Source organism: Pseudorca crassidens, chromosome X (assembly GCF_039906515.1).
Source record: "Pseudorca crassidens isolate mPseCra1 chromosome X, mPseCra1.hap1, whole genome shotgun sequence".
Classification (NCBI taxonomy): domain Eukaryota; kingdom Metazoa; phylum Chordata; class Mammalia; order Artiodactyla; family Delphinidae; genus Pseudorca; species Pseudorca crassidens.
In genome coordinates, this window is record NC_090317.1 from 67,177,076 (window position 1) to 67,191,388 (window position 14,313).

Here is a 14,313-nt window from a genome sequence, read left to right on the forward strand (position 1 = left end):
GAAAAGCCTAATATGAGAAAAGTTTTAGAGGGAAGGCAAATGTGGGGGTGAGTAGCAGAAGAATGCTATGGAAGATGGTTCTATCAGTGGTATCCAGGATGGACTAGAGAGGAACGTGCGTGGAGCTACTGCTGTACTTTAGGCATGAGAGGATGAGAGCCTGGCTTAGGCTGGCAGCACCGGTGGAGACTATCAGCAACATTTCAAAGGAAGCATCAACAGAAACTGTGTACAATGTCACTCAAGCATCCCATGAACTAAGCAAATAGCTTTTTACTTATAACAGTTCCAGACAAAACCCAAAGTCCTTCCTGCATAGTATGCCAATTTTTCTTTAAGGAACCAGATATGGCTACTCGGGGATAATGAAAATAATAGTTAAATTACTTCTTTAGCAGCTGAAGGCAAGAAAGGAAATGTATGTGAAGAATGAGAAGTTACCACATACTCCCACCCCAACAACTAAGTAAACCCATTACCTGAGAAGCAATAGATCTAGCTGTTTTACTGTTGTCTCCAGTCATCAGAACTACTTCTAAGCCCATAGATTTCAGAATATGGACTGCCAATTCTGCTTCAGGCTTCACTGTATCAGCAATAGCTACCAAGCCGCACAGCTCATCTAATATAGGAGTACCAGAAGATAGAATTTGGAATATGGTGAAAGCAGAATAATATTCTGACTTAAAATTTCAGAAAGAAATGAATTTTGTTAAGTGAAGTTGTTCAGGACTTGGCTTAACTCAAAATATCTCCAAGACCACATAGACTTTATACCACAAACCCTGCAACAAGCCTCCATACTTGGTTGTGAAAATTTCAGAGTGAGGTAGGGCTTACTAATGAAGGTAATGACAGGAAACTGAAGAGACTTTACTGGATACTAAAATACTTATTTTCTTTCTTTAGAGAAGTATTGGCCAATAGCCCCAAACACTTTAGCTAATTTAAAGGCAAATGAAACTGAAAACTCATACTTCACCCTTTTTAAGGTGAAGGGGTGGATGGAAACAAAACTGGCATTTTATACTGGGAAAAAATCACTACAAGTAGCTATTTTAAAAACAAAAATAAATGGTATTTTCTGCTTCTTCCTGGGCCTAAAAAGGCCATAGTAAGATAATGCCTTCATACTTAGCAAGGATTATAAATGTTGACTAATTAATCTCACAGCTAGAAATGTACCCTAAGAAATAATTTAACAAAATACCTAAAACCTCAAAGATGTTTACTGTGGTGTTACTTACAACAATAAAATATTAGGAGTAGCTTAAATTTCCAACAGGGGAATGATTAAGTTAGTCATAGTGTATAAGTATGACAAATGGTGCCACATTAAACTACGATTGGAAATATTTACTATTAAATAAAATAAGACAAAATAAAACAGTATGTGTACAAGGAATTTTAAATTTTTATTCAACTTTGAGGTAAAATTTACATACAATAAAATGCACCCATTTATAAACAGTATATGTACTAATATTGTAATTCTGTGTGATGTGTATGAATATATATCCAGAAATGTCAATTAAAACTGACATTGTGTTTAGATGATGAGATTATGAATATTCTTTTACTTTGCTATAATGTTATTTTTAGGTTTAAAAAAAAATCCTTGATTAGCTTTTTTTAAAACCACAGGCTACGGAGGAAAATAACAAAGCCAGGCAAATGCAAGAGAATTTTAAATTAATCAGTAACAATTATGTATTGCTGACATTTTTACTTTGCATTCAGGCTGCTTTTGAATAACCCTCATAGTTCAGATGTCTCCCAAAAATACACAGAAAACAAGTGAAATCATGACACTGAGTCATAGTGTACTTAAGGAAAACCTTACCATCAACTGCTACCAATACAGCAGTCCGACCTTTTCTCTCATGTTCAGTCATGGAATCGTTTACATCGTTATTAATGACAAGACCATTTCTAATCATCCACTCCCGGTTACCAATAAGAACTTTGTACTGCTGAGCATTAAGAGCATCTGAAGAAAGTACAGAAATGACATTTAGTGAACTTGTTTAATATTTATAACAACCCTTTAGGGACAGTCTTCCTCTCTAATCTTGCACAGTCACTACGTTGGTTTTTTGGTAGAAAACAGCCTACAACAGTGATTTCCAAATGTTCAAGGAACATACTCTGCTCTTCCATGCCTCTGGGCCTTTGCACATGAGGAGTGAGGACCACCTGGAGGTCCTCATCCCCCCTCTTCAAATACCAAACTGCATCATATATATTCTTTAAGAGCCATTTCAAACGTTACTTTCTTGGTGACACTTTCCATGTGACCCTTCCTTATGATCTTCCATAGCAACTGAATTAAATTAAAAATATTTATTGTGCATCAGTACAACCATCAGTGTTGGACAAGAACACACAACCAACCATACTGATGTCTCATTTTAAACGTGTGACCACTAACTTTAAGTGGGCCCTTAGTGATGCCTGGCTATTCTACTACATTTCCCTAGTCCATTCATTCTCCATTCCTTCTAGATGGCTACTTTATACCTTCTCTTCTCCCATTCTCATACCAGATAATGACTCTGCTTCTTACTTCAGGAAGAAAATAAAAGCAATCAGAAGAGAACTTCCACAAGCTCTTATTGCCACATCTATCCAACTGCCTGTGCCTGTGTACATACTGATCTAGCCTCTCTTCTGTTATTATAAATGGCCCCTACTCCTATTTAAGGGCAACTTCTCCACTTGTGTACTAGATCCCCCTCCTTTGCCTATTTTATATTTATTTATTCGGCTGTGCCGGGTCTTAGTTGCAGCACACAGGATCTTCGTTGCAGCACGCAGAATCTTTAGTTGCAGCATGCGGGATCTAGTTCCCTGACCAGGGATCGAGCCCAGGCCCCCTGCATCGGGAGTGCGGAGTCTTAACCACTGGCCCACCAGGGAAGTCCCCCTTTGCCTATTTTAGAACGTCTCTCCAACAATTCTCCCCTCTCTCTCTTGCATAATCATATTTTCTACTTCTGCTGTACATAGTCCTATCTTTAAAAAAGAAAATGAAACAACCCTCTCTTGATCTCATTTACCTCTCTAGTTACTACCCCATTTCTCTGCTTCTGTTCATAGCAAAACTTCTCAAAAGTGTGGTCTCTATCGGCTGCCCTCCAATTCATACCTTCCCATTCTCTTGTGAACCCACTCAAATACAGCTTTTGTCTCTGTTACTCCAAAGAATTGCTCATACAGTACACCAGTGATCTTTAATAAATCTAATGGGTAATTCTTCATCCTCATCTTACTTGCCCTATTAGTAGCATTTTAACACAGTTGATCATTCCCGCCTTGAAATACTTTCTTCATTTGGCTTCTAGATCACCACATTCTTATGAGCTACCTCCTCACACACCACTTCTTCTGTCTTCTTTGCTGATCCTTCCTCATCTCCCTGACCTCTTAATTTGTAGTGTTGCAGGGCTCAGTCCTTAAACCTCTTCAGGTTTAATCTCATTCCCCCTCTATCTACTCTCACTCCTTGATGATTTTTTTTCTTTTGGCCACACCTCGCGGCTTGTGGTAGCTTAGTTCCTCGACCAGGGATGGAACCCAGGCCCATGGCAGTGAAAGCGCCAAGCCCTAACCACTGGACCACAAGGGAATTCCCAACTCCTTGATGATTTTATCCAGTCTCATGGCTTTAAATACCATCTATATCAGCGCTGTCCAACAGAACTTTCTGTGATGATGGAAATGTTGTACATCTGCTCTGTTTAATACAGTAGCCACTAACAACATGAGGCTATTGAGCACTGAAATGTGACTAGTATGGCTGAAGGGCTGAATTTTAAATTAAATTAAATTTTAATTAATTTAAATTTAAATAGTCACACGTAACTAGTGGCTACCATATTGGCCAGCACAGATCTATAAGTGGATGACTCCCAAGTCTACATCTCCAACCCAGTTTGTTTCCTTGGAACTCCAGACTTGTGCAGCCACCTGCCTCCTTGATAGTTCCATTTATACGACATCTCCACTTGAATACCTAACAGGCACTCAAACTTAACATATCAAAAACTGATCTCTTGATCACTTTTCCTCAATATTGCCCCTCCTGTGATCTTCTCCATCTTGTTTAAATGGTAACTCCATCCTTCTAAATTGCTTAGGCCACAAACTTTGGCCTAATTCCCCATTTCCAATCTGTGAGATCTGTCAGCCAGCTCACATCCAGGGGAATTCCCTGGTGGTCCAGTGGTTAGGACTCCAAGCTTCTGTTGTAGGGAGCACGGGTTCGATTCCTGGTCAGGGACTAAAATCCCACAAGACATGTCACGCAGCCAAAAAAAAAAAAAGATATGTCCAGAATTTGACCACTTCTTAACGGCTTCTACTGTTATTATACTGGTCCAAGCCACCATTATCTTTCACCTGGATTATGGCAATAGCCCACTAACTTATCTCCCTGCTTCTGCCCTTCCCCCTACCCCCTGCAACAGTGTATTTTTCCCAGAGCAGCCCAAATAATACTTTTTAAACGTTAAGTCAGATTCTGTCATTCCTATGCTCAAAACTCTCCAACGGCTTTCCATCTCAGGGTAAAAACCAAAGTCCTTTCAATGTCCTTACCTCATCCCTTACGTCCTTCCCATTCATTTACTCTGTTCTGGCCACTTTGTTCCTTAAACTAGTCAAGCACACTCCTGACTCAAGGCTTTTGTACTTAACATTCCTCCTTCCTGGAATGCTCTCATCACAGATATTCACATAACTTTTTCCCTCCCCCTCCTCAGGTTTCTGCTCAAACACCATCTTCTCAATGAGGCCTACCCTGACCAGCCTATATCAACAGAACCTGCTACTCCCAGCATTCCTTATATCTCTTGCCCTTCTTCATTTTCTTCACAGCACTATCTCCATCATCAGACAGACTATATTTGCTTATTTATTTGCTCACTGTCTTGTGTTCTCCCACCAGGAATGTAAACTCCATGACATAGGGACTTCGTCTATTCTGCTCACTGCTCATTCTTTAGTGTCTTGAACAGTGCTTAATAAAACCTGTCAGGTGAATGAAATTACTGTGTGTCAGTGTGCTTGATACTGTGAGTTCACAGACAGATAATAAAAAAATCACAGTTTAGTAGAAACAGGCAGGCAAATAAAGAATTCTCATGCAGCGTGCCTAGCACATCTAGAGATTAAGTACAGTTATGACTAAAAAAGAAGAGCAAATATCTCTGCCTATGTATGTCAGTCAGTGAAGGCTTCACTAAAGAGAGATGTGAGCTAAGTCTTCAAAGATGAGAAAATAGCAAATGAGGTGATCTAATGAGCATGAAATGACACGATGTAAGGAGAAACTCTAAGTAGTTCCATATGGACAAAACACAGTGTACGTGGGTGACAGTGGAAAAAGACAAGATGGGTGGTGCAGGCAGGCAGGAGATGTATCATGGGGAACAGATCTTGAACAAAATCCACAGAGACTGGACTCTGTCCTGTCAGAGATGGAGAGCCTGTAAAGCCAGGGTCCTTAACAGATTTCCATGGAGGGGCTTTTGGATACATACAAACGTCCAAAACAGAAGTTTTCTGAGTGGTGGGCATAGCTTTTACCACCTTCCTCCAAAGGTTCATGATTCAAAAATAGGTTATAAACCACTGCAATAAAAGCTATTAGTCAGAAAGTGATATACTCAGGTTTGCATGTTAGAAAAATTACTCAAGCACAGATGGGTAGGGGGGCTCCTGGCACACTTAGGTATGTATAGCATGTTTTTGGTCAGATGGATAGACCAACAGGAAACTCGGGAAACTGGCCTTGGCTGCAGATATGGATTTTAGAGGAGCAGTGGAAACCTACAGGTGGTAGAATAAGTGATAAGCATGAACAAGACTGTACAGAGAGGACTTCCCTGGTGGCGCAGTGGTTGGGAATCTGCCTGCCAATGCAGGGGACATGGGTTCGAGCCGTGGTCCGGGAAGATCCCACAGGCCATGGAGCAACTAAGCCCGTGCGCCATAACTACTGAGCCTGCCCTCTGGAGCCCGCGAGCCACAACTACTGAAGCTCACATGCCTAGAGCCCGTGCTCTGCAGCAAAGAGAAGCCACCGCAATGAGAAGCCTGTGTACCACAACAAAGAGTAGCCCCCTGTTGCTGCAACTAGAGAAAGCCAGTGCACAGCAACGAAGACCCAACACAGCCAAAATATAAATAAAATTTTTTAAAAAAGACTGTACAGAGAGAGTATGTAAAATGAACAAAAGACAAAGAACAAAACTCTGAGGACACCCAACATGTGAGAGCCAGGAGAAAAGAGGAATCAGAAGAGGATTAGAAAGAACAGCCAGGTAGGTGAGAGGAGAATCTAGAGAAAGCAGGGTCACGGAATCAAGGGAGAAAAACATTTTAGGAAAGAAGAAATGGTCAACATTGTCAAATGCCTTAGCGAGGTCATACAGCAATGAAGACTGAAAAGTGACCACTGGAGGGCTTCCCTGGTGGCGCAGTGGTTGAGAGTCCACCTGCCGATGCAGGGGACACGGGTTCATGCCCCAGTCCGGGAAGATCCCACATGCCGCGGAGCAGCTAGGCTCATGAGCCACCGTTGAGCCTGCGCGTCCGGAGCCTGTGCTCCGCAACAGGAGAGGCCAGAACAGTGAAAGGCCCACTTAACGCAAAAAAAAAAAAAAAAAAAAAAAAAAAGACCACTGGAGAGGGGACTAAATGAGATCACCAGTGGACTTAAAACAGTTTCACTAGTATGGATGGGGCAGAAGCCAAACTGTGCAGTGAAGAAGTGAATTCAGCCAGCCTAGACTACTCTTTCTAGAAGTCTGGATATTAAGGAAAAGAAAGGTAGGATAAAATCTAGATGGGAATACAGTGATTTTGATGGAAGAAATGTTTATATGTTTAGGAGAAGGAGCTACGACAGTGTGTTGGAAAAAAAAGAAACAAGGGGACATAACAGAGCATGAGGTTCCTGAGGAATCAAGAGAGGGTGGGATCTAGGGCAAAGATGAGGGGATTCATTAGGCAAGATGAGGGATACTTCTTTCCCTGAAAAAGGAAACATTCTGAGCAAAAAAACCTGAAAGAACACATGTCTGAGAACCTTAAATTTCTGTGTGAAAAATAAGCAGGACAATTTACTTAGGGAACTAGGGGGAAGGCCACAGGAGCTTGTGAAGGATACAAAAGGTTTGGAGCAGCTGTGGTGAGAAATAAAAGAAAGAAAGCTGAACTAAAAGATGGAAGATCAGCTAAGGCTAGACTTTATCACCCTCTACTGTAATCAAGGAGCACAGCTGAAAAATGTTCTTGAGTAACTGAGTAAAATAATTAGAAGGCCTACAGTGAAACTGATTTACAAAAATGAAACCATGACACCAATCTTGTTTCTTATATAACAGTTCAGATTATAAAGTTAGACATCTGTTAATAACTGTCCCATAATTGGTACTACAAAGAAAATTAGCTTACTTGAGAGCTGGGCATCAATAATCATGGAAGATGAAGTTGATGACTGTTCATTACTTGTATCTATTTGAACCAGGGATGCATTTTTAATATTATTTTCCTCTATCTTCCAGTTATCCTTGTGTAGCAAGCCTTCGATATTGGTGACTTTACAGCTAATACCACAGCCTGGCACAACCTGGAAATCTATGCAGGTACCCAAGGTTTCAGTGTCCAGCTCCTAACGGATAGAAACAGAAGGATTTCCTCTGCTGTTCTAATAATCCAAGGTCCTCATTAGCAAGATCAAAGATTACTGCTGGTTAATTCTAAATGTTTAGACACAATCTACATGCCTGGTTAATTCTGAATGTTTAGAATAAAACTATCACTTATCATTGCCTATTTGACAGTGGGTTTTTGATAAGGACGAAGGAACAGAGCATTGCGTATAATGTTCAAAGTTAGAGGAGAACCTCACAATACTTATTTTAAACCCCACTTTATAAGATTTATACCAACTTTAAGGAAAGAAAATGTGGAAGGTTTATCAATTTTCTCTGTCCTTTCCAGTAGAGAATTACAAGTTACATATTTAATTCTATTTTCAAGTCAGATTTTCTATTCGGTACAGGGAAAAGGGTAACAAAGAACAGGGCCTTCAGTTACCAGAGGGTCTCTCTAGTATGATTCTGTGTCCTTAGTGAGCCAAAGAATTCTGATGACCATCACTGTTTCCTGTCTCTTTATATCTTCATCCTCTCTGTTATTTGATTTGGGTGTAAAGAAGCCAGGTCAGTAATAGTTAATAGGTAAAAAGGAAAGAACAAATAAAGAAATGGCAACACCAATGGTGAAACTGCCATGTTCTAACTGAAAAACTATGTGAGATAATTTACAAAGAACTTATACAAATCAATGAGAAAAAGGTAAACAATCTTATGAAAAAATAGGCAAAGGATACAAGCAAACAGGGTATAGAAAAAGAAATTCAAATGGCCAATACACATGTGAAAAGATGCTCAACCTTATTCATAATTAAAAAATGCAAAGTAAACCATCAATGAATAAATATTTTTTACTTATTGAATTGGAAAAAATAAACTGTTGGTGAGAATGTGGGGAAATGGGCATTCAACTTCTCGTGAAAATATAAACTGGTACACCTTTTTGTGTGGGTGTTGATAATATTTGTCATTTGAGCATTGGTAATATTCATCAGAATTTAACAGCATGTATCCTTTGATCTAGCAGTTGCATTGATAGGCATTGAACATTAGAGATAAATATGCAAAAGCTGACAAGGATGTTAACTGTACATGGTAAGGGCCAAAAAACCAATCATACAATAGAATACAATATAGTCATTAAAAACAATGAGGCAGATCTATATGTCCTGATATGGAAAAATCATTTAATAAAGTCTTTTTAAAAGGTACCAAAGATTGGTCATTGTATCACCTTTCTATGTAAAGTTTAAAAAATAATAAATGCTGGTATATGAACTAAAAATGGTTAACAGATGCACACTTTTGTGAATATACTAAAAATTATTGAATTGTAACTTTACAAGGGTGAACTTTATGGTATGTGAATTTTACCTCAATAAAGCTGTTATTTAAAAAGACTGTTAACAGGTTAATACTTGTTAAACTTTGGAGAGAGGAATTATGGAAGGGGGCAGGGAATGAGGTTTTCCTTTTTCGTTATGTAATGCTGAACTATCTGAATTTTCCTACCATAAATATGTATTACTTCTATATTAAGTTTTTAGTTGACTGGGGTTATCTGTGTGGTAGGGTTATAGTTAATTTTTGTTTTTATCTTTATACTTTCCTGCATGAAGAAATTAAGACATACAAAATAAAATGAGAAAACATGAGTCTCTCTAGCTTCATACCAACTATATATATGTAAATCATGAATAAACAAGGGAAAAATTGTACCTGCTTGCAGTATTTGGTTATTGCTGCTCCTAGAGGGTGTTCACTGTTACTTTCAGCAGTTCCCACAATGGCCAGGATCTTATTGCATGACATTCTGTTACTTTCCACTAGAACCTTTACTTGATTCACTACTGGGGTTCCATGGGTTATGGTTCCAGTTTTATCAAATACCACTACCTTTACCTGTAAGAAAATCAAAATACAATGCACCTATATGGCTTGATAATTCTTAGTATCAGCTTTCCAGAAATGAGAAAAAGGTTTACTTTGACAAACACATTACTATCTTGTTTCATAATAAGCTGACCTCTGATTTAATTGGACTAAATAAACTGTCTTTGGGAGAATAAAAAGAAGGGAGAAAAAGGGAAGAAATATCCTTAGTTACACCTAATAGCCCTCCCTTGCAAATGTTCAACGTACTGTGGACATATGTTAAATAACTAGAACTACTTGTTAAGAGTTGACTGTTAATAGGTAATTAAGAGATGCCTCTAGTGCTTCTAGGGAAAGAGAAAGGCTTTCAGTACTAATGAATAGATCTGTAGGGGAAATCTGGGCAGTAGGCAAATGATTATAAGTAAGTAATTAAGCTGAAGTGTGCACCAGATAAGATCTTCTGGGTTGCTTTGACTTTATTGGGTCTAGATGAGAAGCCTGCCCTGAGAAGAGACAGCTCAGGGAACCAACGAGGGAAACTCAGACCAGGTAGGAAAAAGGAAGAGTCTGGAACTAAAGAACAGTCACCTCACAGTAAACTTGGATAATGAAACTTGAGAAATGAATAGCTTGAGGAACTGAGATGAAAAGAGATATGACAATTAAGTACAAAGCATGATTCTGGATGAAATTAAAAACAGCTATAAAGGATTATGGAGTCAGCTGAGGAAACTGGAATATGGACAACAGATTAAACAAGAGTATTATATCAATATCAACTTCTTGATTTTGATCTTTGTACTGTGGTATGTAAGAGACTGCCCTTGTTCTTAGGAAAGGGGCTTCATATCTGCAGTAAAGGGTATATGGGAGTTCTTTATACTATTCTTTCAACTTTTATTTAAGTTTGAAATCATATCAAAATTTAAAATTACTATAAAAATTAGTAGCCTGTATTCACTGGCTAGATGAGGTTCCAAATCTGTTCTAAGTTGTGTTCTGTGTTTACTACATGCATCTCTTTATAGTTTATATCCTCATAATAAGAACATACTAGAAGGAACATGGTTTTAGTTTAAGTCAAATAGCCTTGATTGAGATTGTGATGGAAATTCTAATAGGAGAGAGATCAGGGACAGGATTATATTCCTCAAGTCATAGTTGCAAACTGTCAGCTGGTGGCAGCAAAGGCAGAGGAACAGCAAGCCCTATCTAACGGCGAACAGCACAAACATGGAGCCACACACAAACGGGTTAGAAGCCTGATAGACTTGGGCAAATTGCCTGAGCAAATATCTATGGTGTCTTCCTGCCCTAAAGACCAGTCTAATCTGAGCTGGGATAGGACTCCAGGTTTTCCACACCAGGGTCTACTCTAAAGAGAGTAGGTCTGGAGTAGTTTTAGAAGTCTCATATAACTAAGGCCAATCCAGAGCAGAACCAAACTGACACCTTTCCTACCTCAACCCTCACGACAGTGCCAGAAGAGGCTCAGCTTATGGGCTATGTAGAAATAATTTAAGACTCTATTTTTCAATACGGGTGCTATTGCCAGTTTGAATGAGACAACTCTTAGTTCTGGGGAGTATCTTACCTTATGAGCCATCTCCAATGGCTCACCACCTTTGATTAGTATGCCATTTTGAGCGCCTACTCCTGTACCCACCATCACGGCAGTTGGAGTGGCCAATCCCAGTGAACAGGGGCATGCAATGCACAGAACTGTGATTGAGGCTTGGAAAGCAAAGCGTATTATTGTTTCTGTTCGGGAGATACTTCTGTTGTAGCCCTTGAGAAGAAATGCATGAATTTTGATTACTGATTCAGAGCTGGATAAAACAAAAGCAACAAAGCTTAACTCTATTTAAATAAAACCAAAATTTTGGAGTCACACATAATCCTGCTTAGCTACCAACATATGTTTTAGCTATTAGTAAGAAAACACTTTTTTTCTTTTATGAATATAAGATATTGTTGACATAACTGGTAAACAAGTTACAGTCCTAAAATCAAGATGTCAATTTTGCTGATTCCAGAGTTACAAACTATGGAGTGAATATAAGGAACATAATAAAAGTCAACTCCCGCCCCCCATATTGAGAGAATAAGTGTTTTATTAGGGACTTTCAAATATAGCTGCAAACATACGACCCAATTCTCAACATATTTGATCCTGAACAAAAATAATTCTGTACTTCTGTATACTAACACCATAAAGCTGTCTTTCACACTATTCTTTAAAGACAATGAAAAAAATCACCCAGTTTGCAAAGGTTGCTTCACCACATTTCAATAAAATTCTTTTGGACAAAACAACGTGAACTGAGTATATCTGGTAGTATAGCTCTTAGTGACATTGAGTATTTGCTTCTGTGGTTAAGTATGATCGATAGTATTAGGAGAAATCTCCTAAGGACTCCCTGAACTCATGAGAAAAATTCCTGAAGGAGACACGTTCCAAAATACTTCCCAGCAATCCTCTTGTTCAATGAGTACTCAACCAATATGAATCATTTAAAGAAACTTTTTAATATTATACTAATGACCATATCATGTAATAGATACATAGATGTTATGATTCTACCTGTTCTTTAATTGAAGGGAAAAACAGCATGAAACAGTGTACAGCATGGCATTTTTAAAAGAAACACAACAAAGTAAGACTTTCTTAGTAATAATGGTTTTACAGTGCTATGTTCTTACTAAGTTCTCAAATACTTAAACTAAGTGATCATCTAAGAGTTATATAGAGAGAGAGAGACAGAGTTGGAAGGGATTTTCATAGACATCTAAGCTTATGCTTTCATATATGTCATAAGTGTATGTTTTCACCTACACTAATTCCAACCCTGAAATTTAGGTATTATTATCACTATATTACAGATGACAAAACTGAAGATAAGAGAAATTCAGTGACTTAAAGGTTTTATCTCTAACATGAGGTACAGTCCAGCTCTACTTTACCACTTTATGACACCATACGTTAGAGAACATCATAGAACTAGAGAAAAGCAGACACTAATATTATATTTATAAAGCACTTAATAAATTACAAAGTGTGTCTAATATATATCATCTTATCTAACTTTTACAACTGCAAGTTATGTTGGATGAGCATTATTAAAATCTCACTTGAGAGGTGAGGAAACCGAAGCTCAAAGAGAAATCAAGTTGACCTAAGATCACACTGATGGTATGTGGCAGAGCTGAGATCCCAAGATTTTCCTCAATATATCCATTGTCCTTTATGAAAGCAAAATCATGCTGGGACTCAGACTAAGTATAAAATGTGAAAGGTCACTATAGGCATACCTCGGAGATATTGTGGGTTCAGTTCTAGACCACCGAAATAAAGTGAGTCACAAGAATTCTTTGGTTTCCCAATGAATGTAAAAGTTATGTTTACACTATACCGTAGTCTACTAAATGTGCAACATCATTATGTCTCAAGAAACATGTACATACCTTAATTAAAAAATAATGCTGTTGGAAAAATGGCGTCGATAGACTTGCTCGACGCAGAGTTGCCACAAACCTTCAATTTGTAAAAAACACAATATCTGCAAAGCACGATAAAGCAAAGTGCAATAAAACGAGGTATGCCTGTACTTGCTTTTGGAAAATCACAAGTCATAATGAAAAAAACCTTTTATGTTTTCTTTTATATTTACAGAAATGCAAATGTTATTCTTATCACCCTCTCACTCCAGTCTGTTAAAGATACCAGTAATTATTATTTTCCAATTACTTACTTATGCAAAAGATTCACACAGTTTTACATATGAAAAAAGGTGTTATAAGTCACTCACAGGAAAGTAGGTTTCCACGATTTCAAAATTCAGAAATCCAATTATAATCCAAACCAAAAGGGTAGCAATGGAAACAATGACAATAAAAGGAACAAAGTAGCCACTGAGTTTGTCTGCAAACTGCTGGATAGGAGCCTAGAATTAAAAAAATAATAATGATATGTATATCAAAGTCTCCTTTTTTGATAATGAATACAGAGCATATTTGGTATTGAGCACAAATATTTTAATAAACTCCATATTAATACAGCTAGAATTAATCAAAGGAACACATAAAAACTAGATCAAGATTTATACTGAGTGGGCTTTCATGAAAATACTTTGTTTCTCCTAGGGAGTTAATTTACCTTTGATGTTTGTGCCTCCTCTACAAGTCTGACAATTTGAGAAAGGGTTGTGTCTGCTCCAACATGGGTTGCACGGATAAGGAGTGACCCATTCTGGTTAATGGAACCAGCAATCACTGTGCTGCCAGACTTCTTAGCCACAGGCATTGCCTCCCCTATATAAGGAGTAAAGATACATTTAGGGAGCATAAATAAATACTATCTTGAAATATACAGTTATTTGTCAATTGTCAATATCTAGAAAGGAGATTCTTATTTCCTGAAATAGAATCTGGACAAATGCCTAGCTGAAGGTTGCCCTCTCTTTTTCTTTATGTCAGTTCTGGGCCAAACCCAGGGATATATAATTTAAACTGGAAAAACCTACTGTGTTAACTCTTATTGGCAGGTACTTTTGGACTTCCACCCTAGTCTTAGATCATTGCTTCTCAACCTGTTCCCAAGGAGCCTTTATAAATGTAGGAGAGAGTTCTTGCCTGTAATAACTACAGGTGGAGCATGGGGTACTGCTACTCCAATTTAGTAGGTCAGGGTCACGGATATTAAATGTACCATGTGTAGGATAGTCAGTCAGAACTAAGAACTGTCCCATCCAAACTAGCAATAGCACCCCTA

At 38.2% G+C, this 14,313-nt stretch overlaps 1 protein-coding gene across 2 annotated transcripts in view; it reads right to left on the reverse strand.

Moving 5' to 3' along the window:
• Positions 1-14,313, reverse strand: part of ATP7A (ATPase copper transporting alpha) — a 142,677-nt gene that overhangs the window by 7,473 nt on the left and 120,891 nt on the right. For both annotated transcript variants that reach the window (XM_067723590.1, XM_067723591.1), the window contains exons 13-19: positions 13,699-13,853; positions 13,352-13,486; positions 11,137-11,331; positions 9,384-9,566; positions 7,462-7,678; positions 1,844-1,990; positions 480-622 (exon numbers count right to left, since the gene is read on the reverse strand). In XM_067723590.1, the coding sequence (XP_067579691.1) occupies positions 480-622; positions 1,844-1,990; positions 7,462-7,678; positions 9,384-9,566; positions 11,137-11,331; positions 13,352-13,486; positions 13,699-13,853 (1,175 nt within the window). The remainder of the gene's footprint in view (positions 1-479; positions 623-1,843; positions 1,991-7,461; positions 7,679-9,383; positions 9,567-11,136; positions 11,332-13,351; positions 13,487-13,698; positions 13,854-14,313) is intronic.